This window comes from Metopolophium dirhodum, chromosome 9 (assembly GCF_019925205.1).
Source record: "Metopolophium dirhodum isolate CAU chromosome 9, ASM1992520v1, whole genome shotgun sequence".
NCBI lineage: Eukaryota > Metazoa > Arthropoda > Insecta > Hemiptera > Aphididae > Metopolophium > Metopolophium dirhodum.
This window is the reverse complement of record NC_083568.1, coordinates 23,353,349-23,381,293: the sequence shown is the minus strand read 5'-3', so window position 1 is coordinate 23,381,293 and position 27,945 is coordinate 23,353,349. Positions and strand designations below refer to the sequence as shown.

General features: G+C 27.7%; 3 protein-coding genes and 1 pseudogene across 3 annotated transcripts; 2 read left to right on the top strand and 2 right to left on the bottom strand.

The window, feature by feature from the left end:
* Positions 1-2,831: 2,831 nt before the first annotated feature.
* On the top strand, positions 2,832-7,688 carry LOC132952866 (uncharacterized). The gene is made up of 11 exons (XM_061025341.1): positions 2,832-3,290; positions 3,827-3,898; positions 4,772-4,962; positions 5,027-5,261; positions 5,336-5,470; positions 5,555-5,656; positions 5,991-6,161; positions 6,229-6,405; positions 6,529-6,776; positions 6,848-7,025; positions 7,498-7,688. The coding sequence occupies exons 4-11, from the start codon at positions 5,105-5,107 to the stop codon at positions 7,605-7,607; spliced, it is 1,278 nt and encodes a 425-aa protein (XP_060881324.1). The 5' UTR covers positions 2,832-3,290; positions 3,827-3,898; positions 4,772-4,962; positions 5,027-5,104; the 3' UTR covers positions 7,608-7,688.
* Positions 7,689-14,428: 6,740 nt separating this feature from the next.
* Positions 14,429-18,766, bottom strand: LOC132952820 (uncharacterized; annotated as a pseudogene).
* Positions 16,683-18,905, bottom strand: LOC132953033 (uncharacterized). Its single transcript, XM_061025582.1, has 3 exons — positions 18,822-18,905; positions 16,892-17,413; positions 16,683-16,748 (listed from the first exon to the last, which is right to left on the bottom strand). Exons 1-3 carry the CDS (start codon positions 18,903-18,905, stop codon positions 16,683-16,685), a joined length of 672 nt encoding a protein of 223 aa, XP_060881565.1.
* Positions 18,906-19,166: 261 nt separating this feature from the next.
* LOC132953032 (uncharacterized) lies at positions 19,167-24,401 on the top strand. The gene is made up of 11 exons (XM_061025581.1): positions 19,167-19,272; positions 19,430-19,603; positions 19,746-19,799; positions 21,203-21,289; positions 21,465-21,626; positions 21,858-21,917; positions 22,005-22,082; positions 22,181-22,237; positions 22,312-22,546; positions 23,465-23,629; positions 24,154-24,401. Exons 1-8 carry the CDS (start codon positions 19,167-19,169, stop codon positions 22,222-22,224), a joined length of 765 nt encoding a protein of 254 aa, XP_060881564.1. The 3' UTR covers positions 22,225-22,237; positions 22,312-22,546; positions 23,465-23,629; positions 24,154-24,401.
* The last annotated feature ends 3,544 nt before the right edge of the window (positions 24,402-27,945 follow it).

Genomic DNA, 27,945 nt, shown 5'->3' with positions numbered 1-27,945 from the left:
ATGATTATTCATAGGGCGCCAAGTTATCAATGTTAAGGTATATACAAAAAGTTCAACTAGTTCCATTCCTAAAAATAAAAAATTGAAGAAGGGTGTTAGCGCCCGCAGGCAAATGCATTTTAGGAAACCAAAAAAATATGTGGAAAAAATTTTACTCTAAGATTACAAATTACAAAGTTCAAACTAAAATGTCCAGAATCTTTAACAGAAAAAACTATTCAAAATTTTTAGTTCGTTAAAGAAAGATTATTTATAGGGCACCAAGTTATCAATGTTCAAGCCTATACACAAAATTCAAGTAAAGTTACATTACTAAAAAAAAAAATTGAAGGAGGGTGTTGGCGCCCGTGGGCAAATACATTTTAGAAAACATAAAAAAATTTAAATAAATTATACTATGGGAATACACCTTACAAAGTTCAGATTAAAATTTCCAGAATCTTAAACAGAAACAACTATTCAAAATATTTAGTTCATTAATGATGGATTATTCAGAGAGCACATGGTTATCAATGTTCAAAAAGTATGTACAAAAAATTCAACTAGCTAAAATCATATAGCACCAGGTTGAAAAAGTTTTAAAAAAAGATATGTATAAAAAAATCAAAAAAAGTTAATTATAAAAAAAATAAATTGAATGGGGAACTTAAGAGAACCTAGCCAACCTCTTTTCAAATTATATAGTATGTACTCAGTGTACTCCCAGGTATAGCCGGTTAATGTTGAAAAATATTTATACAAAAAAATCTACAAGAGTTAAAAAAAATGTTTTAGAAACCTAAAGTATAACCAAAAGTATAGGTAGTTCATTAAAGAAGGATTATTCATAGGGCACAAGGTTATCAATGTTCAAGTCTATACAAAAACAATATATTGAACTAGAGCTACATAACTAAAAAAAAATTGTTTTAGAAACCTAGGTGAAGTAACACTAAACAAAAGAAGACGCTGGAAGCTGAATACTGCAATACATATTAACTACAATCCAAAAACTAGGTATTGCTTACATTATAGTAATACGAACAGTTATTATGTTCACAGGTGTATCACCGCAATATATATATTAGAAAATGTATAAAAATGAATGTAATTTATAAAGGATGCAAAAAAATTAAATGAGAAAAAGGTCCTGCACGGATTCTACTATGTGATTGTAATTTATGAAGGACATAAAATAATGTTTAATTTAAAATAATATTGAGTTTGTTGGGTCTACAGCAGGGCCGGATTAAGGGTTTTGCCGCCTATAGGCTGAAATAAATTTACCGCCTAATTTTCATAGGTATTGATATTTTACTTCTGTAAGTGATACGTAAAAACTCTCCACACCCCATATAAAAAATGATCATTAATAAAATAAAAACATAAAATTAATACTATTACTATTTATTAATGAATGAAAACTCTTTAAGCATATTACAAAAAAAAAAATACGAACAAATAATTATTTTTCATATTCTTCAGATTATAGTCTTACGTCTTGATTTTTTTTTCGCAAAGTCTTCTATGATGTCGTCATATGATAACTGATTAGTTAATTCATGTTCAATACTTAGTATAGCAAGTGCATTTAATCGATCCTGTGACATCGTTGATCGGAGATAATTTTTTATTCTTTTCAAGCAAGAAAAAGAACGTTCAGCTGAACAGTTAGTCACCGCAGTAGATGTATATATTCTGAGTGCTTTTTCGATGTTGGGATATATTGAAATTAAGTTTTTTTCATGTAAAATTTGAAGAAGTTTGGGAACATTGTTTTGCTTATCGTCAGCCAGTTGTATTATGTGTGCTTTTAAAATATGTAAACATTCATTGATTAATTAATTTAAATCCATATCATCATAGTATATTTCATTAAGTTGTGTAGCTCCTTTAACAATATCATCATGTGATAGACGTTCGAGCATGACAATAAAAGCAAATGGAAAAAAAAACCCACGTTTTAAGAATTTTTTCATTGTTTGATAATATCCTATAGAACATAGATTTAGTTAAATATCTACTTTGGTCAGAGAATATCCGTTTGGAGTTTGAAAAGTCTGAGTTCATATTTTGATCAACACCCCCTAACAGCACAGACCTTCCCGGGTACCGTCTATAAAGCGCCCAATTGATGCTTAACTGGAACTTCCTGATGGGCTGCATTTCGACCTCCCTGGTACCACCCGTGTAGTACTCAATTGATACCTATTTGGAACTTTCCGATGGGATGTATTTTAATCGTCCCAAGACCTACCTAGTAATTTGAGTTAAATTGTAAATATATATATAATTATATTTATATTTTTAATATATCAATACATCAATATTGAATATACTATATATCAATACTATTATTATACATATTGACGTATTGTATAAACCTTGTATAAGATATTATATAGGTACTCGTACTTCTTAATTTGTTATTTTATTATAAACAATAAATATTATGTTGATTATCAATGTTTGTGTAGTGTATGAGGTGCTTAGCACTTTTTGCGATTTCTATACATCTTAAGTAGCAATCATTTTATTGCAATCAACTTCCTATATTAAAATAATTATAATTTATAATATATTATATTATTAACTATTATGGTTCTAAGAACTAACAAGTAAACAATACTAAAATCTATAGAATATATTATGGCGCATTATTCATTAAACAATATGTGTTGCTATCGCGGAGTACCTACAGACCGGTTGAGGTTTTTGTTTTTGTTAGGAAATATCAGCTATTTTTATATTTTCGTGAATATTCTAGATCTAAGCATACCTCACCCTACCCACATAATGAACGACGTCGATACCGCGCGGTACGATATGACCGACGAGTGACCACTGACCAATGCGTATTTAGTATTTACTATTGTACTATCTAATATAATATTAATTTATTGTTTATAGTTAACGAGTATAACGGCGCGGCGGCAGCGCATTGTAAAATTATTAATATTATATTTTAGTGCTTCACTGCGACGCTCCACGCTCCACTAGGTATCCATATTCCACGGTTACGAAAAATCATTTTTTTTTGCCTCGTGGTTCGTTTCGTGCGTTCTGGATTTGTTGTTGTTGATTGTTGTCGTTGATGTTTGGTTTGAATGTTTCACTGTTTCAGCGTTCCGCCATTGTATCTTGCATTTGCGTATATACCTAGTGTTGTTTTTTGTATCTACGTATAACGTTTTTCGTTTAGTTTGTGGATTTATTGTACTTCGCTAAGCTACTGAACGTGTGTCAATTTTCGTTGATTGTACTTTCCGTTGAGGTTTCCACGTTCCGCCATTGCGTCTTGCGTGATATAAGTAAGTACAAAGTTAATTATATCTATATTTATAATTATTTAGAACATTCAGTTTGTAAGTATAACCATAATATTAGTCAATCTACTAAGCGTAGAAGATTTTTTGAAGATGTTGAAACATTCGACTTTTTAATTGATAACTAACTTGAATTAGGCATGAAATTAATAATATGCTCAATTACATCCAAAACTTTTCCTAGTTTGGTAAAACTATTAAAAGGGCATAGATGCATAGTGGTTTTGAAAATTTGAATAATGATTGTATTTGAGTTATCAATTACCTAATTTATTTCTTTATAAATAATAAATATTAGCTCTCACAATGTCAACTAAATAACAATATCGATTGAGAATTACATTTTATATTACCTAAGTATATTAAATGCATTAAAGTAATAACTATTATTGTTTAAAATAAAATACTGAAGAATACATAATATTATTAAATATTTATGGTAAAGTTGACTAGAGTTTAGACACATTTTTATTATTTACAAACTTAAGTACTTATACCTATTTTATTTATTTTACATTTAGGTATATAGTTAAGATAAAAACCATGTCAGATTTAAGTATTTGTGAAGAAGATGTTGGAATCATGGAATTAAGGTATTTATTTCAATAATATTTATTATAAATGTATAGGTCAGAACAATCTATACCTTATAAACATTGTTACACAATAACTATGGTTATTGTTCACAATGCTTTTGTTAGTTGAGTTGGTTTCATTTTATTAGCTATCAGGACAAATAGAATGTCCATGATCTTCACAAACATACTTTTATAAAATACGGATATATATTAGGTATCTACAATTTACTCTGCCTCTATATCTCCGGTCGAGCCTGGGTTGCCCCGTGCGCACGTCTATGTCTGCACATGTGTTAGGTAACTGAAAAAACTATATAGTGAAAACGATTGAACTGCCTACTGTATTAGGTATGTGCAGATATATGAAAACTAAAATTATTTTCAATTTTCAACTTTATTATTTAAAAATATGACATTTAAAATTCAATCAAAAGCAAATAATATTTGTGGTCTTACTTCAGGAAAAATAGTTATCATTGAGAATATAATATGCTTCAAAGTAAATAACGAAAGTTACATAATCGGTAAAGAATTTTTGGAAATGAAACCATTGTATACTGAACCTTGTGTATCTTCTCATTTGGGTATTTTTAGGGTTTCAAATCTTTCTATGAGAAAAATATGGCCCTTAAATAATGTTAACACAAAATACTTTTTGTGTGAAATTAATTTGGAATGTTTTGCTGCCTTTCCACTTTTACATATTGACAATAATGAAAGACCAAGCTTATGAAATTTAAATTACTAACAAAAGCTTAATTCATGAGGTTAGAATGTTTTAACACTACCTATTTAACATTATTTATTTATTTACTATTATACAACTTATGATCTTTAGAAAAATGTTTTTATAAAAGACATTAAATTAATTAAGAGTAATATTTCTAGGAATTACGTAATTGTTGAATTTGTTGATGGTGTTCAAGTAGTTCCACACAATTGGATATCATCTAACCAGACAGAAACATTTTACCCAGAAAATATAAACTCCAGGAAATATGACAAACTGGTCCTTAATACCGTTCCATATGAGTCTTCATGGAAAACATTTTCTATAAAAAAAATTTGGGGTTCCTCTGGTATTAAAAATTATATTATTGTCCATTATACAAATAATGAATTGTTGTTTTTATTATTATTTAGATAACTTTATTAGGGCAAAACAAAAGTTAAAAATTGCTTTGCAATTATCTGAAGCTGAAGACTTAAATTCTGAGATCGATGAAGTGCTTGCAAAAAAAAAAACGGAGAGAGCTTGCTAATAAAAGGGTGAATAGACAGAGTATATTATCGCCCAAAATGATAAAAAGTCAAACTTCAAAATTATCTAATTTTTCTATTCCACCACTTCCAATAGATCCATTTAAGTCATTACCTCGTAAGTATTATGAACAATTACATTATTCTGTTTAATTTAATTATGTTTTTTATATAATTATCATATTTTTTTAGTTGTCATAACACAAAAAAGAAAAATCTGTAATTTGCAGTCCAACAAGTTTAAACATTCACCTAAAGAAAAAAATTGTAAAAAATTAGATGAAGTGTCAATGGCTAGTCATAAAAATGTTGGAAAGAATACTAGAGGTAAAATATATAGTAATATAGTCTTAGTAAATATCATAAAAAATTATATTTTTACTATAATTTAGTTCTTATAAATTTTTCTAGATAACGAATCTTGCAGAAAAAATATTGGACATTTATACTCCCCTTCTACAAGTCAACAAAATTGGTCGGTTGATAGGACATTTATTGAAGAAAATACTGAAGGTGATACAAGCATTAAAATAATTAATAAAAGACAGAGTTAAAAATCTAAACAACTGTTAATATGCATAGTTTCTGCTTTTAATTAATTGCACAATCTGAATAAAAATATTGGTAATTCTCCTTCTTCAAGTACCCAAAATTCATTTCCAAATAACAAAAACAATTTGTACACAAATCATTTAAAATTATACTCGCCTAAAACCAAAAATGCTGGTATGCCTACTTTGTCAAGTGGTAACAAAAAACCTAAATATTAAGAGTAGTAGTAGAAGAATCCATAGCTATACCTAAACTCTGCTATTTATTTAACTTGATATTTATTAAATATTTATAGAAAATGATCTGATGGCATCTCCTCCAATGTTTAGTCCAATTAAAAGTGGTCTAAAAAGAAGTATTTTTGATATGACACCGCAAAAACCGGTAAAAAATGTTGCTGTGAGAAAACTGTTTCCTTCAACACAGTACAATTCCAATACATCAAAAATAGGCAGTGAAGCTATTGGTAAAGAATTGTATTTTTAAATTATCCCTTACATATTTATTTAATCTTATATTAATAAACTTTATAGCAAATTATCTGATGGCAACTCCTTCAAAATTGAATGATAGCCCAATTATAAGTTTAACAGGCCTTTTTCAAAGCACACCAGAATCTGCTCATAAAAATGTAACACCTGTAGCAGACAGTCAACTAATATCTTCGACAACACAGTCTGAGACATTCTCAAAAGACAGTGAAGCTAATGGTAAAGAATAATATCATAAATATTATTATACACCTGACCTATTTTAAAAATAAAATATGTTTTGGTATATAATTGGTATATTTTATCAATTTCAATTGCATTATACTAGTTTTATGTTTTCAGTTAACCATGGTTGTATTTTAAAATTTATTACCTCAACATTACCACAGCTTAATACAAAATTAAATAAAATTATTTTAAATCAGTCCAAACATGAAGAATTGCTAAAAAAAATTTTACAAAATAAAACAGTGCACGATGAGAGCTTTTATGACAACACGGATTTAGAAGAATTCCCATTACATAATTTAGATTCCTTAAAAGAAATAGATGGAAAACTAAAGTCAGATACATTATTTTACAAATGTTTGGTAAGGCTTATAAAATGTTAAATTACTATTTATTTATATTTTACAAACAAAGCATATATTTTTTTCCCTAGGTAAAACGATTGAAAGAATTTGGTGGTAATAATGTGTATATGGTGACCAAATGCATTATGGACTTCTTGATGACTGATAATTTAGGGATGCAAATATCTCTGACAGGACGTGGAACAAATAATAAGAAAAATGAAAAAATGTCACTCATTTCATTAACAATGTTTAAATTGATAACACGTAAGTTGAATTTATATTATAATATTATTAACTTATATTGTTAAGAACACATTATTATTACTGTTAATACTTTATATGGGTAATTGATTACCCACCCATTTTTAATTAGATGATTAATAATGGTTTTTAATTCTTGTCATATTATTTAACTTGTTAGTAATGAATCTGATGTTTATGAGTGTTATTAATTGAAAATTGTATGAAAATATAATATGATGGAATTCCATTTGAAGTGTATATTATAATTTATAATAACACAGATACTTCATTTTCATCTCATTTTTTTTTTTTATAATTTCTACTTACTTTTTATATTAACACTTTATTATTTATATTTTAATTTAATCAAAACCAATTGGATAAGTGTATATTTTTGAGAGAAAGTATTGAATTAACAGTATGCTAATATTTTGATAATAATTATGATTTAACTAATTACATTTTCTTATGTAAATTTGTATTTTAAATGCAGGAGTAATATTGAAAAATGTATCCGGTTCAACAATTACTAGTATTAATAAAGCGGTTACTGGGTGGTTAAAACATGCCAAGGAAAGAAATGGACGAAGAGAATCATTGTAGTGCAATTAGTCATTGAAATAATTATTTAATGGTCATTATAGTGATCAAACATTATTTAAAGTTAGTTTTTTTTTTTTTGTAATAAAGAATAAGTAATTCTTCAAACAAGTTTTTTTTTTAATTTCATTCATATTTTATTTGCTTACTTGATTAAAAATATAATTTTACAATTATAAAATAAAATATATATTATAACAATATTTTATTATTATGATACTGTTTTTTTAGCTGATATGTTGTTATTACAATAAAATAAAATAAATTATTTACAATTTACTACAATTTAAATCTGTATATAAAAAATTAATTGATTTTCCTACAAATTAAGTACCTTTATATTTTGTTTAAAAATCTTTGGAAAGAAAAATAGTTGTTAATTTTTAAAATTTATGAAGGCTTAAAATAATTGAATGGGGTCATGTTAAAATCCCTATTGACAATAAGCTTTACTCATCTAATTATAAATAATTAAAAATGTAAATGTTTTTTTTACAAATTACACTTAAGTAAGGTTGACTCCTCAATCGGACATAAATAAGGGATATTATTCCAGTAGATTTTTTGGATCTAAAATGAATTCCTTACAAGACTCGTACAGGAACCATTGAGACCTTATTGGGATATATTCATAACTTTTTCAAGAAGTTTCCAGGACCTTAATAGACTGCAAACAGGAATATTATGGGAAATATACAGACCATAATGGACCATGTTGTATCACTGGCCAGTTGGTTCCTGACGGGCAGTCTTGTGGAAAGTCTGAACCCGGACATTAGGAATCCTACAGACCGCCTAAGACCTACCCAGACCGGTCTGGGATTTAAACAGGTATTTCCTATTAAGAGTCTCAGAGTCTCAAAAATCAGTCCCAAGACCTTCCTGGGTAGGTCTATGTGTTGTTAGGGCCGTGTGATGCCACAAAGTGAATAAAGTCGGCTGTTCGTATCCATTGAGAAGGATCTTTACTAAAAATACTTGTTTTAGTTTTATTTTGTAACTCTATATCTGTACTGTCGTTAAAATCAGTATTATTTTTTTCATTTACATTCTGTACTGTTTTAATATCCCCGGAATCTATGACACTAGAAGATATTTTTGAACTTACACTTACTGACGTAATTACTTCCTTACTAAATAATGTATTAATTTTCGGACCGCGTTAAAAACTATGATAATTAATAAACGTCTAACTTCCTGTCCTATCATAACCTAACCTAACATAACCAAATTAATAATATTTAAATATTTTCTTTCATTGTATATTTTTGCCCCCCCCCCCCCCCCCCCCAAAGTACCAACTAGATTCACTTTCCGATCAGAAAAATTACTGTTGAAGAAAATCCAAGCTCTTTTACTGTCCTAAAAGGTGATGACTAAAGACCGGATTTATATGTTTTTACATATCGTTACTGGATCTATGCAGTCTTATGAGAGTAAAAAATGTGGATAATTTGTTCAATTCTGAATGCGTAGAAAAAAGTTTTTTTTGCATATTTGAGAATATTTTATGGGTTAGAGAATATTTAACTCATTTAGCATATTTTGGAATAGTTCGTAAATTGTGAGAAAAAATTTGTATTTATTTTTAATTTTAATATTACGGTACCCAGAAAAATTTTTGAACATTTACAATTTTTTATTTTATCATTTCCAACTCTTACTAAAGTGCATTAGAATACGCAACTTTAAATACCTATTAATTAACTCACTATTAATATAAAATTGAAAAAAAAATAATTTTTAAATGCATATTAAAGTAAATATAATGAATGATGTTTATTGATTATTTTTGCATATTTTTTAAATTTTTAAGAGAATATAATGAGAATATTTTACGGTTTTTTCGAGAATATTAGCATCATATTTCAGGTATTTTAAGAGAATATAAATCCGGTCTTTAGTGACGACAGACACAAAAATTAAAAAAACACACATAATTGTAAAATCAATACATTCAAAGAGGGTGTTGGCGCCCGCAGGCAAATGCATTTTAGGAAACCAAAAAAAAAATCTGGAAAAAATTTTACTCTAAGAATACACATTACAAAGTTCAAACTAAAATGTCCAGAATCTTAAACAGAAAAAACTATTCAACATTTTTAGTTTATTAAAGAGGATTATTCGTGTGGAACCAGGTTATCAATATTTAAAAAATTCAGTTAGTGTTAAAATCATAAAAAAAAAATTGAATGGAGGTGTTGGCGCCCACAGGCAAATGCATTTTAGAAAACATAAAAAAATTTAAATAAATTATATAGTGGGAATACAAATTATAAAATACAAACCAAGAAACCCAAGAATCTTAAACAGAAAAACTATTCAAAATGATAAGATCACAAAAGAATGATAAAACTATTCAAATTTTTAGTTCATTAAAGAGGATTATTCGTGTGGAACCAGGTCATCAATGTTCAAAAAGTATAAACGAAAAATTCAACTTGTTTAAAAAATTCAGTTAGGGTTAAAATCATAAGAAAATTTGAAATTTAGAAAAAATTAAATAGTAGGAACACACATTAAATAGTTAAAACTAAAATGTCCAGCAACTTAAACACAAAAAACTACTCAAACTATTTAGTTCATTAATGATGGATTATTCAGAGAGCCCCAGGTTATCAATGTTTCAAAAAGTATGAACAAAAGATTCAACTTAAGTAGCATTACTAAAAAAAAAAAAAAATTGAAAGAGGGTGTTGGCGCACGCAAGCAAATCCATTTTTGAACATCAAAAAAATATTTAGAAAAAATTAAATAGTAGGAACACACATAACAAAGTTCAAACTAAAATGTCTAGAATCTTAAACAATATTTCTATTTTAAATGATAAGCTCACTAAAGAATGATACAACAGAGGGTATCTGGTTATCATTGTTTAAAAAGTCTCTACAAAAAATTCAACAACAAATAAAAAAATTTTGAAAAAGTTAAATTGTAGGAACACACATTAAAGAGTTCAAACTAATATGTCCAGAAACTTTAATACCCAGAATATTAAACACAAAAAACTATTCAAAATATTTAGTTCATTAATGATGGATTATTCAGGAAGCACTAGGTTATCAATGTTCAAAAAGCATGTATAAAAAATTCAATAGTAGGCTCACACATTAAAGAGTTAAAACTAATATGTCCACAAACTTATACACGAAAAACTATTCAAAATATTTAGTTCATTAATGATGGATTATTCAGAGGGCACCAGGTTATCAATGTTTAAAAAATCCGGTTATTATTAAAATCATAAAAAAAAAATTGAAGGGAGGTGTTGCGCCCACAGGCAAATTAATTTTAGAAAACCAAAACAAATTTAGAAAAAACTAAATAGTAGGAACACACATAACAAAGTTCAAACTAAAATGTCCAGAATCTTAAACAGTATTTCTATTTTAAATGATAAGCTCACTAAAGAATTGTAGTAAACCGACGGTATTACTAATATTCTAAGTACATTCCCACGATAGGACAACAACAACAAGAAGGTTAACTACATCAACGATAGGACAACAACAACAAGAAGGTTAACTACATCAACGATTCCAGGAACCACGTACAATGTACGTACTTAGAGTTTGACAGCGCGATTAAAAAACATTTTGCATTTCCACGATAATACGAAAACAACCTATGAAAATAATCCGTGAGTGACAGCGCAATTTGAGGATTAAGTAAACGGATTATAAATATCTGCAAAAACTTAATTAACTTTGTACCAATAAGTGCCAATCATTCGCTCGGGTTGTTTTTGCAATAACAACGTCCAGCCCGGTTCCTTTCAAATATCCACCTCCTGGACTCTACCGTGTACATTTGTATCCGTATAGATTTTATATAAATATAAGATAGAATCTATAGTAAGATTAGATTTAGTACAGAGTCTGCACTACGCACACGCTGAGTCTCGGGCAGATGCTTTTCGCTCTGTCCTCAAATTTATATATGAAATTAATTACTTTTTAAATAAATTACTTATAACTAACTTGTGCAACTTGTCTCTCTACAACCTTCTCTCCTACATTAAACATCAACGTCGACGAACTCAAAAATATAAGCGAGCAGTGAGGGATCACTACAGAATGATAAAACAGAGGGTATCTGGTTATCATTATTTAAAAAGTCTCTACAAATTAAAGAGTTCCAACTTAAATACCCAGAATCTTAAACACAAAAAACTATTAAAAATATTTAGTTCATTAATGATGGATTATTCAGGAAGCACTAGGTTATCAATGTTCAAAAACATGTATAAAAGATACAATAGTAGGAACAGACATTAAAGAGTTAAAACTAATATGTCCACATACTTATATACGAAAAACTATTCAAAATATTTAGTTTATTAATGATGGATTATTCAGAGAGCACCAGGTTATCAATGTTCAAAAAGTATGAACAAAAGATTAAACTTGAGTAGCATGACTAAAAAAAAAAATTGAAAGAGGGTGTTGGCGCCCGCAGGCAAATGCATTTTAGAAAACCAAAAAAAAATGTAGATAAAATGAAGTAAACATTTTGAATAGTTTTTTCTGTTTAAGATTCTGGACATTTTAGTTTGAACTTTGTAATTTGTATTCTTAGAGTAAAATTTTTTCCAAATTTTTTTTTGGTTTTCTAAAAAATATTTGCTTGCGAGCGACAACACCTCCCTTCAAATTTTTTTATGATTTTAACCCTAACCGAATTTTTTAAACATTGATAACCTGGTGCTATACAGTTTGTTGGTTGCAGTTACAGTTGATGATTTTAATTCACCCAGAAAGCCTGATAAACTTAACAATGTCTACTTCATACACACTTATGTTTGTATATTACTCAAGTCTCCGATTTTAAACGTTTGTCAAAACCAAAAGTTACTTAGTGGTTTATCGTTTTTAGTTCATACAGTGGTTTATACTTATTCTTGTTTTCAAAACTGAAATATTTAATGTATCACATACAAGGAACCCAGATAGCAAATTTACGTTCTTAAAATACTGCAGTTATGTTAAAAAAATAACTTTGTTGTTTTTATAACATTTCCAGATGGTTCTAAGTATCTTTTTTAATGTTTTTATAACATTCTCTTAGAGTTTTTTGGCCGCGGAAATTTTGTTCTATTAACATTTTAACGTAACTATTATTATATTGTTAAGTATAACTTATTGAAACATTATTAAAATGTTACACATTAGTATCAAAATATGTTATATTAAGATTACAATCTTGATTTTATAACCATGTATATTATATTATATTTAGATATACTAGTGGCTCTTCTCCTTGCCCAATTTTCTCACCAACCAACCTGACTATTTATTTTATACTCTCTTGGTCTCTTATTATTTAAACAATATAACTGTTTTTTTTTTTTTTTTTAAATTATTTGATAAAACTGTTTTGTATATTAGTTACTTATTACAATTGATACTTAAGTGAACAATATACTAATGTAAAACTACTAAATGAATTTGTAACCCTGTTATTAGCTGTTAACTATATATTTAATATTTTCCTTGGTTATAAACGTTTTTATAAAATAATACAGGGTTTGTACAAATAAAACATTATTTATTATGTTTATATGTACACAACATCTCAGCATAGTTTAAAAATGTATACAGTAAGTAGAAGTTAGCACAGTACTGTGCAACTAGAATAAAAATTCCCTGGTTAAAAACTGATAACTGTAGATTGTATAGTATTTATTTGAAAGAAAACCATGACCGTCTACTATTACAATTTGTAATAATAATAATTCCATATTATGTATGTTAATACACAAATTAATGCCATATGAAAAAAAAAAAATAAATGAATATAATAATATTTATGAATGAATGAATCACATTAATTTTTCCTTTGAATTATTTTTAGTAGTTGCTTGAAGTCGGTAAGGAGCACGTGAGAGCCAAATTCTCAACGGTTCATCTATTTCTTTGTCAGTATGTGTTTTGTATTTCATGTGTAGTCGTAATGCATCTGAAACAAACATTTTATTAACAATAATATAGTTCAAAATTTAAAAAATGTTAACTAAATATTTTATTTTACACAATGCCCAGTATTCCTCTCTTTAAAATTTGTAGTTATAATTTGGATAATAAACTATATTGATTCAATATTCAACTTTGAATTCTTATATTAATGTACCTATATACTTAACCGGACAAAAGACGAAGATAAGGACCTAAATATAATAATAATGAAATGATAAAACTATTAATAGAAATTATTTAGACTGGAATACTATCATCACTCAAAATCGTTTTTTATTGTGCCTATAGGTCGTATCATAAAATTCAAATTTAGCATGCCCATTATAGTAACCTTCTCAATGAAATCTCTACATTCTACACCTACAGCAGAGCTACTTCTCCAGTTATATATATCAATCATTTTTTATAATAAACATGTCCACATTATTGTTAACAACTAAAACGTTAACTAAAACTACCTGATATCATGTTTTGGTTTTCAACGGAATATTGTAGTTGGCGCTTAACAGAATTGTTATTAACTGTTGAATCCTCTGTTAAAAAACTTGTTAGTAGTTTTAGAATTATTTGTGTGACTTTTGCTGATATCAATTTGTGTGCTTACTCGCCATGGTCCACTAGGCGATGTCATAACAAAATCAGGACTTGGAATAGATTTTTTTGGCGTTATTTTCAATGGAGATGTTTCATCTAAAATTAATTATCACTTTATTATAGGTACACAGACACACATAATATAAACCATTTAATATTTTTATAATATAATAATATTCAAGATAAAAAATATTTGATCCATTACAATGTATTGAATGTATTAATTGATATGACATCCATAATAACTGGTATTACCTAATTCCTGTTCCGAATGTTTTTTTTTTTTTTGAACAGTCCATGTTCGATCTTCATCAGAATCATCAAAATCGCTAATGTTAGAACTTTCACTATCAGGATCATTGGAAATTTGATTAATATTATATTGCGGATCAGTTATATTTGGACCAATAGTATCTGAAACAAAAACAATTTTTACTTGAAAAATAAAAATAATATTACAAATTATAGTATATAAATTATGTACCTTTCATAGGGTTATACTGAGGTGGGCAACTTGAAGAACTTGCACGCTGATTTTCTTAATTAATTTTCACTCTTTTGGACGGTTTGTTTTTAGGAGATAGACCGTGTTTTAAGACATGTTTTGGTATACCATTAAAATGTTCATCTTCGGTACATGATATATCTGATTTTATCATTGCGTTGGGTAATTTTGATTTAGCTTTATCTAAAGAGGCTATAATAAAGTAAATATTTTAAATAATTACACAAATAGATTTTTTCAAATATGAAATAAGCAAGGTACTATCACTAACTATATGTTTTCTCAGACATTTTCCGTATCTTGTAAAAATAAAAATCATTTTTGTTTGGCTTTACTCGACTTTCAATGATTTTTTGGCTATTTTTCTGATCTTTTGGCCAGGCACAATTATTTTTTTTTAGCCAAGTATCAGGTACAACTGAGATTGTATTATCATCGGTGAAGTTAACAATATTCCACCAAGACATTATCTAAATAATCAAGAATTAAATTATTTACTGGTATTTATTAACTAATTTTTACAATTTAATTATAGGTATTTTATATTATACTATTTTAAATGTATAATACTAGCCGATTTAAAGGACTCAAAACATTTGTTTTCGGTCTGTCTCGTGCATAATAAAGCAACAAATGTATTACATACCTACTTCCATGAATGTGAGTATCTGATTTAGTTTAAGGAAAATTTACTGATTTACTGATTATACATTTTTTATGGAAGGATATTTTCTGTGCATTGACTAAATAGTTAGGTATTCAATATTTTAATTTTTTTAAGAAGCTATTAATGGTTAAAAACAATAGAAATTAAGTTAAATTAAAACGAGATTATATTAATAAAAGATTAAAATATTAAAAAACTATCCTGTCAATTAATACATCATATTATTATTAATACATTAATCATGTCATGTAAATGCAAAGAACACATTGTTTATGAAATATACCTTTGACCTAAACTAAACCAGTCTTAATCTTTTATTATGAGCAAGATAGATATAGAAAACAAATGTTGATGTTGCAGTCCCTTATATTTAAATGATAAATACAAAAATGAAAAAATTAGTTTTAAATTACATGACGTCAGTATGTATTACTAGCATGGCTATGTACTTGCTATCATGAACAAATAATTTTTTTTATGTCATGTTCAGTTCAGCATTTAATTTTTTTAGATAGTTTTTGTACAACAAATATATCTAATATTGTTGAGTTAATAGGGCTTTCATATAAGGCTGATTTTATTTTAAATTGTTGACCAACTATTATTATATTATCATCATCTCTTAAACAAAAATTTAAGCATCTTACAATATCTTTGTTTTTGGTTAAGATATAACTATTTTTTTCTTCTTGGATTTTAATTTTAATAGTTTTGTATAAAAGAGTATAATATTCAAGACCATTTAAATTTTCTGGTAATGGGCCATTAGTATGTTGAATTTTTAGTACAGGTTTTCCTTCTAACAATTGTTTAAATTAATAAAATACTTTTCATTATACCTATTAATAACCTGCTGTAAAGGTTTGTCATGCTTTCTCAAAAACGACTTTAGCTCTTTCATGAAGTTTTCAAAAACAAAAGTGGAACAGTTATCCAAGGGACCATACCTCAAATAATCATCACAGATATGGAGTAGTCCGTAAACGTTATGTGAAACAAATTGTTAGCCATAAATGTTTTGAAAACTCATAACAAAGAAATCTAGTAACTCCTTTGCAAAATTTACAAGAAAACTATAATTTGGGCTCAGAAGAATAAGCATGGAAATATTAAATGTCATAAAGTTTGTATAACATGCTTCAGTTATGATATTTTTTAAAACAATTGGTCCGGTATATAACAAAAAAAACCGATGCTCTTTGGCTTCCCACCTAGAAAGTTCTTGTATACTTCTACCCTTTCTAACAAAATCAGAAGTTATGTAAGAATTATGTTTCAAAATTAATTCTGATAATTCATTGATTTTTCTTGCCCTAATATGTATATTTAATGGACCCTTATTTACCCAAAGCATTAACAATTTCTTCATTACACCAATATTTACAAGGTGTAAATAATCTAGGCTAAATGAATAAACAGTATCAAAATTGGGCAACTCTGCTAAATTTGAAATCGTATTATACACATGAAAATCTTCATCCAGAGTATTAATATAGGAAATATGATCTTTACTAGTAGACTTCACTCGTGTATACAGGAAACATACTCTACGATCTATGTATTCACCTTCAATGTTGCATCGAGTACAAGAAGAAAATCCACTATGACCTTTGACTTTCAAGATAAAGCTTTTAGCAGGGGAATCACAACAAAAAACATCAATTATGACATTAATTTGAACAGAATTTATCATAATGCCATTGGCTGTAAGTTCATTAGCTTCTACTGTAAAATCTAACAGAAAATCATTGCTACAATGTGGTTTTTCTGTACCATAATAAAGTCCTACTAAAAATACGTGTTTTGGTAATGGAGACTCAACTTCAATGTAGGCTAAAATTGGCCAAAACTGATTACTACTACTTTTAGAAATTGGTAATCCATCTATACCTATTGCAATTTTTACTTCATCAATGTTTGCGGGTAAATTCAATTTAATACCATTAGCTAATCCAAAATGATGGTAGAGACCAGGTTCAACTTTACGAATATGTTTTGAAGCACTAGAAGGTGTTTGTAATATAGTCCGACAGTCAGAAGGTAGATTGTTGAAACCATCATGTTTGTCCTTTTAGTAAACCATTAACAGCATTGTGAGGTATATTATACTGAAAACTGAACTGCCCATGTTGCTAAAAAATTTTGAATAGAATTATCTGAAGTATTATCAGAAGAATGAGATGAAATAACTGGTCTGGAAATTATAGAAGAAATTAAAGAAGTTGATTGATTTGGGTGACTCACCACATTTGAATGATCATAATATGATGACAATGAAAATAAAACACTAGGCTTACCAATTTCAACTGCACTGCTGCAAGGTGTACAATTTGTCTCTAACCGCTATTCAATTTGATCCATAGTACTAACTATTATTTATACCTATATCATGCTTGGAAGATGAGCTGGAAGCTGAATGAGAATACACATTGTGAAGTAAATTTATTTATTTCCTAATTTTCCTCCTTTTTGTTCTCTCATTTAACACTCAATTTTGTAGTAAGTTCTAGATAAAAGTATGGTTATTAAGATTCTAATGATAGGTACCAATATGTACAAAGGATGAATAGAAATTAAAAATTATGAGAAATTATATTTGGTTTGGTACCTACAATTATTATTATATATACTACCTACCAATACTAAGAAGGTATGTACTAAGTTGTAGATATGAGAAGTTATAGCAAAATTCAACAATATAATTAATACATGCAAATGATCATAAAATAAAAAGCAAAGTATGTCAAATTAATTAAATATATTATATAAACTGGTAGGTTTGGTGTCTACTGCCTACTTATCTAATACCTATGTAATATATAATATGTACCTACCTATATCAACTACCTACTTATATAAAAAATAATACCTATAGGTAGTTCCGTATAGTAGTAATATATTACCTGTAACAAAATAAATTGTTATTATATTACCTGTAGTAGGTAGTTGAATCTTCAATATTGGCAATCACAGCCAGAAAACAGCACAATATCGGACGATGGTTAGGTTAGGTTAAAAAGGTCTGTTCACGGCACACGCGTAGGTACAATGGATCACAAAGACACGGATGGTGGCGACCGGGGACTCTCACACGGGTGTTATGCACGATGGCAGATTACCAGTCCCCAAAGTCACGCACCTAAAGCAAACGCCAATGGCTGAACGGCGACGGTACATACGACGATAAATCTTAAAATCGGCGATAGGCCGTATGTAACTGTTCACGGCACACGCGTAGGTATAATGGACTCAAGACACGGTTGATGCACGTCGAACGTGGACGAAGGCAGATTACCAGGTTAGGTTGCCCTTCAATAAGTCACAGTATCTAATCACGAAAACCCGAACCCGGGAAACGGAACGTTAAACAACAACAAAGACACTGATCAGCTAATTGTGTTAACGTTTACCTATGATCTGAAGTCTAAACCTAGGAAACAAGCTAGTAACCAACTTGATGTTATAACCTTGTTTACCCGTAATCGAAAACGGTACTGCCATGTTGGCGGGGTACGGGACGCGAGGTCGGCTACTCGGCTCGTTTCTGTCATGGGTGTCATGTCGTCATAAAACATTTTGTTGTTAAAGTTAAACCTTAACGGCTTATTGCTCAACTTGTTTTCTAACTCGCTTCGATAATCGACGCCAGTGAATCACGGTTCAATATTATCACGTACCTACTCTATAAATTGTTATTCGTGTACTCACATTGTTAATTGTTATAATAGTGCGTAGGTACTGATGTCGGTAATTTGGAATTCAATGCATTTAATTTTAATATAATCGTTTGATGACATTTACTTTTGTTTACAATATTCAATATGACGTGGTCGGTTATTCACTTCTTTAAAGATAATGGAGTAGAGGTAGTACCTAGCACATGGTTTAAAGATGATACCTGTGCTTGGCCTAAGACCCATGTGAAACGTTTTATTAAAAACCAATGTATACCAAATACTAGAGAGTTCCAGTGGTTCAAAGCTAGGCATTGTCTACAAATATTGGTAAGCTTATATTTTTTTTACAAAATAATAACTAAATTGTATAATAATATAACCTATAATTATTTTGATATACATTTTAGAATCGTTTCTTGTTGCTCGAACGAAATGCAAAAAAGAATTGATCACTTCGGATTTATCATCTACTGAAGATGACAATTATTCTAAAATAAAAAATACAAATAATGGAAAAAAATCAAAATCTGGTAATAATTGCAGGAATGACAAAAAAACGGGATATGGCGCTGACAAATCAGGTAAGATGATTATATTATGTATAGTATACCTTCTTTAATAATTTAACTAATATTGGAAAAATATATTTTATTATTAATAGTATTTATACAATTATTAACTTATGTTTATAAGATGTGTATTATTTTTATTTTATTTTTGTAGACATTGAAACTGATAGCGATGACAATAATTATGAATTACCAGCTTATGATTCTGGTAAGTAAATATATATAATTATGATAACTATACCTTTTTTTTTTTTTTTTTTTTATTTTTAGAAGAATATATACAATCTATATCGTAGACATAATAAGTATAATATGTGCGATAGGGAGAGAAACAATAGGGTAATAATAACTATACCTACCTAAAATTTATTGTACTTCAAAATTGATAAAAATCTTTATTGTAGATGATAATAATTCCAGTACAAATAACATTAATTCTCTGTCTGAGAAATGTAAGTTAAGGACTTCTCTTCAAACTCAAAAAATTCCTCCCTGCCCCCTACTACCTTCTCTTAAAATCATACCTAGAAAATCGCACCTTCTGTGTCCGCGTTAACAACAGCTACTCATCAAACTTCCAAATACTAGCTGGAGTCCCTCAAGGAAGTAACATAGCTCCCTTCTTATACTCTATATTCGCCTACGACACTCCGACCTCTCCTCATACATCACTGGGTACATATGCTGACGACACGATAATCCTGGCTTCAAACCATGACCCCCAGGTAGTATCTCTCCGGCTACAAAATCATCTCAACTCGATTCAACTATGGTCAAACCGCTGGAAGATCAAAATTAATGAAGCTAAATCATCCTTTATCACTTTCTCTCTTAGACCAGGGGACTGCCCCTCTGTATCGTTTAATAATAACCAAATCCCAATCACCCTGACAATAAGATACCTAGATTTGATCTTTGACAGGCGCCTCACATGGGCCCAACACCTTAAAAGAAAAAGAAAAACAGTCAACTCCAGACTCCATTTACTCCGCCCACTTCTTAGATCCAGGACATCATTAAAAAAATAAACTATTAATATACAAAACCATCATCAGACCTGTTTGGTCCTATGGCATCCAGATTTGGGGCTCTGCCAAACCCTCCAACACGAGAACAATCCAGGCATTCCAGTCTATCTGTCTGAGGCAAATTGTCTCTGCTCCATGGTTTATCACAAATAACAATCTCCACAAAGATCTAAATATTCCATCGCTCTCTCAATTAACAAAGTCTCACTACGTCTCCTTTCATTCCAAGTTAATCCAACACTACAATCCATTAATAAAACGCATATCTTCTCTAACAATCCCTGATAACCCCCAGAGACGTTTAAAACGCTCCTGGCCTAGAGACCTTCTAATTTAATCTGTGGGGTGGCACTACTGAGTGCACTCCCCCATCTGTTATTCTCGTTATGTAAATACTTTATCTAAATTACTTATTGTACCAAATTGATGTATAGATTGTAATTATATTTTAAATAAAAAAAAAAAATATATATATATAATGAAAAAAAGAAAAAAAAAGAAAAGTTTTCAATGATTTATTAATATAGTATATTTAATTTTATGTTCTCTATATTCGTTTCTAATGACTCATATTTTTTTACAGCTTGTGTTTATGATATGCTCATTACTCCATCAAAAAATATACGAACATTCGTCAAATCACCATCAAAAACTCCAGTTTTTGAATCTAGTATGTACCTACCTATAATATATTATATATATCATACTATCCATACATTCATTCTAATCATGTTTTTGGGGGAATTATGTAATATACTTGTAGATTATTAGTTACTTGAATAATTTCATTAAAGTTGTCCAAACTGTTTCACAAAAAAAAAATTTAATTATATTTCTGTTTACAGTTGATGATAATTTCTGCATGGTGAAAAATGTGTCACCTTATAGAAGAAATAAACATTTTGTACTTTCTCCTAATAATTTGGCAAGAGCAGAAAAAAACAAAAAAAGAAATTTATCTGAATCTCCTAGAAAAGTATATCCATCTCCTGAAACTTTTCAATCACGTATTATACCTAATAATTAGTTCTATTAAAATGCAATTTTTCTATCATATAAAAAATTAAAAATATTTTAAATTACACTCAAAACACAGAGAAAAAAATTAAATCAGCACCTCTTATTAAGATGACTAAATACCATTGTTAGTATATATAAATAATATGATTTTAAGGATAGTATATAATACGCTGATATATAGTCTTACAAACGTTTTACACTAATTTTTGTTTTTATAGCTCTTTCACAAGAAATATCTCCTACTACTGTTCAGAAGTATTTACCATTAAAAACATATGGTAAAATTATTCATAGTGTTTTTCAAAATTGTACTATACCTATATAACAAGAAAAGCATTACATATTAATTTGTATTTCTAATATAGCACAAGCATCTGCGGCGAGATCTGCGGTATCCAAGCAATTATTTAGACCAGATAACTTAAGCCAACTGTTGACTACTTGTTAGTTTAAAAATATAATATAATAAATTATAACTGTTCAATGATTACAATTTACTAGGATTATGTTACTTATTGTATTTTCTTATATTATGTTGCAGTATTAGAAAATAAACAAAAAACGCCTCCAAAACCAAATAAATAAAAAAATTCTTCAGGTATGTAAAAATAGTAACCTTCTAATGTTTTATTTTTAAATGTTTTAATTATGATGTATAATATATAATTTCAGAAGATCAATTTAAGGAACTCATTTTATACAATCTTTTAGTATTGAAACACAGCATTAGAAACATCAATGAAAAATTGACATTGGTTGTCGAAAGGCAGATTTCACACAATTATAATGTTGAAGAATCTAATGATCTTACATTAGAATATTCTAATTTGGACTGCTTATTACCAATTGATGAAGAAGATACATTAGACAATATAGAAGAACAGATAAGAAATACCATGCATCATTGGTAAGTAATTTCATTTAGAATTAGACTTCATAAAATATAGACAATTTTTTTCTTAAATTATGGTTTTTGAAACAATGTTTCAAGTTCAATTATTTAGACTAAATCGATTACAAATGTATTTTAATGTTTACAAAACGTATAACAACTATATACCTATATTGTTAAACATATTTTCATTATGCATTCATGCCTAGTTTTAATTATGATAAATCATTTTTATGTAATTAAATACTCGTTAAATAAATCTTTACCACAGAAGTCATGTAACGCAAGTCACAAAAATGACATTTTTACTGGAGAGACAATACAAAAATGTTTGTATTGCAATGCACTTACAATTGTATATTTCAAAAAAAAAAAATTTCGCTTTACTTTTCTTATGTATCACTCTAGACATACGTTCCTATACTTCTATCATAGTTTAGGACTTAAGTTAGTATACTTCTTACTATCTATAAATTTATTGTTCATTGGACTTACGTTAAAATACAATTAAACAGATCACAAAAAAGGATATTCCAACAATAGAACTGACTCAATATTTGAAAAAATGGACTTGCGTTAGTTGACTTCTGTGTTACAGAAATATGTATAGCTTTTATTTATTGAATGATTTTAAAGGTTAAAATTAAAAGTTTTTACTAAAGAATAAAATGATTTGACTTATTAACATTAAATACATATTACATTAAATCTATATATTTTTTATCAAATTCAAATTATTAAATGGTTATTAATATCTTATTATTCCTATTCTACATTACTTTAGTAGGTCCTTAACTTAGGTAACATGTAAATATATTTTTACTATAGATATAATTACTATATTATAATAATATACATACTTATAGTACTATATGAAAGGTTTAATATTTTATGACATTAAACTTTATTTTTTTTTTTTTTATTACATTTTAGACTAAACAGTTAGCTGGACTTGGCGGAAAAAGTATCAAAGTCATGGTCAAAAGAATCATGGGATATTTGTTCACTGACAACATCTTAGCCTTATATTCTTTTAATGGCAGAGCAAATAAAAAAAAAAATGTTTTGCAAATCTATCAATTTCAAAAGTTATATTCAGTAAGTTATATATGTTGTAAATATATTATTTATTTTTACGTAATATGCAGTCATAAATTCTTCTATTACTTCTCTTTATCTATTATATTATAATATTATGAATAGCTGGTTGTATATAATATAACTGACAATTTGTTATACTCTTAAAGTCTTATATAACAGCTACCTTTTTAAATTAATAACTTTTATTATATATTTTAGTCAATAAGTTATTTATGGAAGTTAATAATTACTAATATTCACATACAAAATGTTTAATTCCAAAACAACTATTTTAATAATGCTATAATTATGATTTAAAACATTTTCTTTGATTCAAGCAATTTAATCCTATATATTTGATATATTATATTATCTAAAATAATAATTATACATATAAATGTAATATATGCCAGTCTATATGAGTTTAATGGATGGAATATGAATATGTGTTTAATATATTATAATAATATGCCTTCTACCATTAAAATGCAATTATTAATTTTGTTTTTATAATTATTATTGTTATTTGTTTTATTGTCCAGATGCTGTTAAATCAATTAAACGATTGAATAATGAATCATCGACCGATGAAATTGAAAAATACATTAAGTATTATCTCATTCAAGCACCATTCAACATAAAAAAAAAAAAAGAAATGTTTCATTAAATATGATTATCATTTAATTTTGTAATTATTATGTACAATATAATATAGCTAGGCTAGGTTTGCCTTGTAGTTATATCATATTTCAACTATATATATACTATTATTATATTGTTATAGGGCCTAACAATATATGTTGAATATGTAATACATTAAATATTTTGAATATTTTTGAAATAATAAAGATAAATTTTATGCAATTATTAAGTTTACATTTTAATTACTAAATATTATATTAATTAATTGTATAAAAATTGCTGTAAATATACCTATATAATTATTTTTTAGAATATTTTAGTTAAAAACCGACGATCTGCTCAATATTTGACAAACATTTATCAGAAGTGAAAAAAGTTATATGAACGGTTGATTGGTGTTAAAATAATATCTATTCAATATTAAACAATATTAAGGAATGTTTAAAGAGTACTTAACGGACCTTGACGATTAAAGGTTTTTTAAACCTTTAAGTATATATACTTATTTCATATTGAGTTCCGTGTCATTTCATATTTATAGTGTGTTAAATTAACATTAATTTAGTTGATATCCAATTGGTTGGCAATACTTATTCAGGGTTAAACATTGACTTGCCTACTTTGATTTTATGTTTATTTAATATTTGCATGCTATGTGGGAGCTATCTACGATTATTTGACTTAAAGTTACACCAAAAACTAAAATCGATTTTGTTAAAACGTGATATTATTGGTAGGTTAAATTTCTATTTTATAATAGATCAATAGATTACCTATAAATCACATTTTTTTATTTAAATCCCGGTAGTCGAGTTTTGGACAAGTAACTACATAGGTAACTTATAATAATTCATATTGTAATTTAATTAGGTACCAAAAAAATATAACTTCTCAAACACTGTGTCTAGAGGAACTGGTGGGATAATGCATTCGAATAATAAAATGTCTATAAACTTGCCGACCAGTTGCGCATAGTTAAATTTGGCATGCGAACTATAACTGAAATAGATAACCAGAATAGGTACATTCTGATCACAAAGTACTTTCTGTAAAAGTACATACGATTTAATATTTATTAATAGACTGTATAGATACTCAGTATAATATAAAGTTCTATGGATTTATCATAGTAAATAATACATTTTATAATATCTATGGCAATCGTCAATTGTCGACATTCGTCGGCGACGATAAACAATTTTAATAATTTCAGTGAACAAATAAGTAATAACCCATCGATATAGACCGACAGTTATAAGCCGTATACCTACATTATAATGTAAGTTTTAACACAAACTCACACATTTCGTTATGATCAGGTATTCAGGTTATTTTCATAATATATTTTGATACTTTCAAGTTTCAGTTCAGAGCGAGATGAAGATGGATAAAGATAGTTTCTTCGGCGACGGCGGCACTCTAGCTAGGTTTTACCGGAAGAGTCGATGCTTACGCGTAAGTTTGTTTTCATATTATTACTATTTTACATTTACTTTTTAGGCTTAAATTAAATATTTATTGCCACGGACAATCTGTTAACTGGGTTACGTAGAAGCATTTATAAGTTTAATCCTAAAAGCGCAATGTATAAATTACGTGAGACCGTCTTCGTTTCACCACGCCAAGTTTAATACGCAACTTTTTGCATGTTATACTATACGCCGGGTATCACCTTAGGTTTGCGCGAAGTATTTAAAACAATATAATGTTATTAATCTTTATATTTTATATTTTTATATACATAAATACATTATACACCCCATATATTTTATTAGCATACTTACAGCTTTTTTAGTGTAGTTTATACCCTATAGATGGCTATAGATATAGGTATTAAATGTCTTGCAATTATATATTTTACTATAATTATTAATTTCATTATAATATAATATAACAATACACTTTAAATTAAATTAGTTGTTACCAAGACAGGCAGTCTTAAAACAAACTCTTTTCTGGACGTTTTCAAAATGAATTATGTTTAAAAAAAATTGCACAGTTGTCGTAGCAGTCAGTTGCTAGATCAACCCGTGTGACATCAAATAGGAATTATTCTTGTTTTTTTAAATAGTTTTTTCGAAAAATATATGTAACATGTATAGCTCATACAATTATGAATTTATAGTTAATGGAAATGCGGATGTTTATACTTCATAGATATTTTTTTAGTTAATAATCGTGTAAATAATTTGATTAAACAATAAGGTACTTACCTACTCATCACTAGTATCAATTTTATTATATTACATGTAAGATCACCAACACAAGGTGCAGACTGCGTTTAAAAAATTAAAAACATAAAATAAAATATAAAGTAGATGCTGGAAACTGTAGTTTATTCTAATTTATAATCCAATTAATGTAACCGGGAATGTAACTATTAAATTCATCATTGAATTCAGAGATCACTTTGGAATAAACGCCAAAAGTATAAATGTAAATTAAATTAAAAATAATTAAAAAATATTTTGTGAAAGGAACAAGAATACTGCTAATATTTAAGTTTTAATAATTAATATTATAAATATTAATAAAATAAAGAACACATCATTATAAAATTAATACAGTCATCGATCCGCTCAGAATCTAAAATTATAGACTTAGAGTTTTAGAAACTTAGTTGGTATTATGGTATTTGATGAGTTTACTGTATACGTTTATGGCTTTATGTTAACTCTAAAATCCAGTAATCACATTTTTATTTAATAATTCATAGAATACAATATACTCTTATAAAAAAATTCTTGTGCTTCTGATATCTATCCACCACCTTGATCAATAATTAAATAGATAAACTAAAATAATAATTTAAATTATACCTATATCATATTATTATAATTCAAATTCAAAATTATAAACTATTTTGGTTTTATTGTCATATCAAATTTCAATAAACAAATTGGTCCTTAACACGGAACTCTTTGATATAAAAAGTTGCATTATATTATATCCGTGGATTCATCATATTGACGTAGGTACCTAGTATAATATCTATATCATTTATTTATCTATGGCAAATCTCAAAGTCGTTGCGGAAGACACAGTCGATTAAAAATTCTAAAATTTCAATAATCAAAGAAAATATGAGCAAAAAACTTACTGCGTTTCGTATAATTTTATTTTTCATAAATTACAATATTCTAAGTTCTGTAATCTGGAGCGTTTCCTCATGGGTGTCTTAGTTCACACACGTCACAGATTCCGCCGAAAGAGTTGATAATTAAAGTAAGTTTGTTTTTATATTCTTTTGGGGCTTAAATTTACTTTTAAGACTTAAAACAAATATTTAATGTCACGAAAAATGTGCTATCCAAGTGTTGTAGGCGCATATTTTAGTTCCGGACTAGAAATGTATAAAATACGCGAGATACAAACGCCGTCGTCGTTTTTCTAGTCCCTGTTTGTAGAATAATTATAATTAATAGGAGCTTACCTATATAAGGTACTTAATATATATATGTTCTGGTTTAATTTATAGAAATATATGTTATAGCTTATAACTGATAATAGTCATAAGATATAATTTTAATTAATAACTGGTAATTTTTTTTTCCAAATACAACGTTATTATAAGTTATAGGTTACTATTAATTTAGTATCACATACTTAACTTCTATTGTTCACCTAATATCTATATTCTATATCATAGGGATTAGGGACGTATAACCAAGTACACATAAAAGTAATATTCA

Coding starts and splice junctions, on each gene's coding strand:
- LOC132952866 (XM_061025341.1), top strand. CDS start 5,105: ATGAAGTGCTTGCAAAAAAAAAAACGGAGAGAGCTTGCTAATAAAAGG. Junction 5,471..5,554: donor TGTTGGAAAGAATACTAGAG/GTAAAATATATA, acceptor AAATTTTTCTAG/ATAACGAATCTTGCAGAAAA. Junction 5,657..5,990: donor TATTGAAGAAAATACTGAAG/GTGATACAAGCA, acceptor AAATATTTATAG/AAAATGATCTGATGGCATCT.
- LOC132953033 (XM_061025582.1), bottom strand. CDS start 18,905: ATGACACCCATGACAGAAACGAGCCGAGTAGCCGACCTCGCGTCCCGT. Junction 17,414..18,821: donor AGTACCGTTTTCGATTACGG/GTAAACAAGGTT, acceptor GTTTACTAAAAG/GACAAACATGATGGTTTCAA. Junction 16,749..16,891: donor GTGAATACATAGATCGTAGA/GTATGTTTCCTG, acceptor TTATTCATTTAG/CCTAGATTATTTACACCTTG.
- LOC132953032 (XM_061025581.1), top strand. CDS start 19,167: ATGACGTGGTCGGTTATTCACTTCTTTAAAGATAATGGAGTAGAGGTA. Junction 21,627..21,857: donor TCCTGAAACTTTTCAATCAC/GTATTATACCTA, acceptor TTGTTTTTATAG/CTCTTTCACAAGAAATATCT. Junction 21,918..22,004: donor TTTACCATTAAAAACATATG/GTAAAATTATTC, acceptor TTTCTAATATAG/CACAAGCATCTGCGGCGAGA.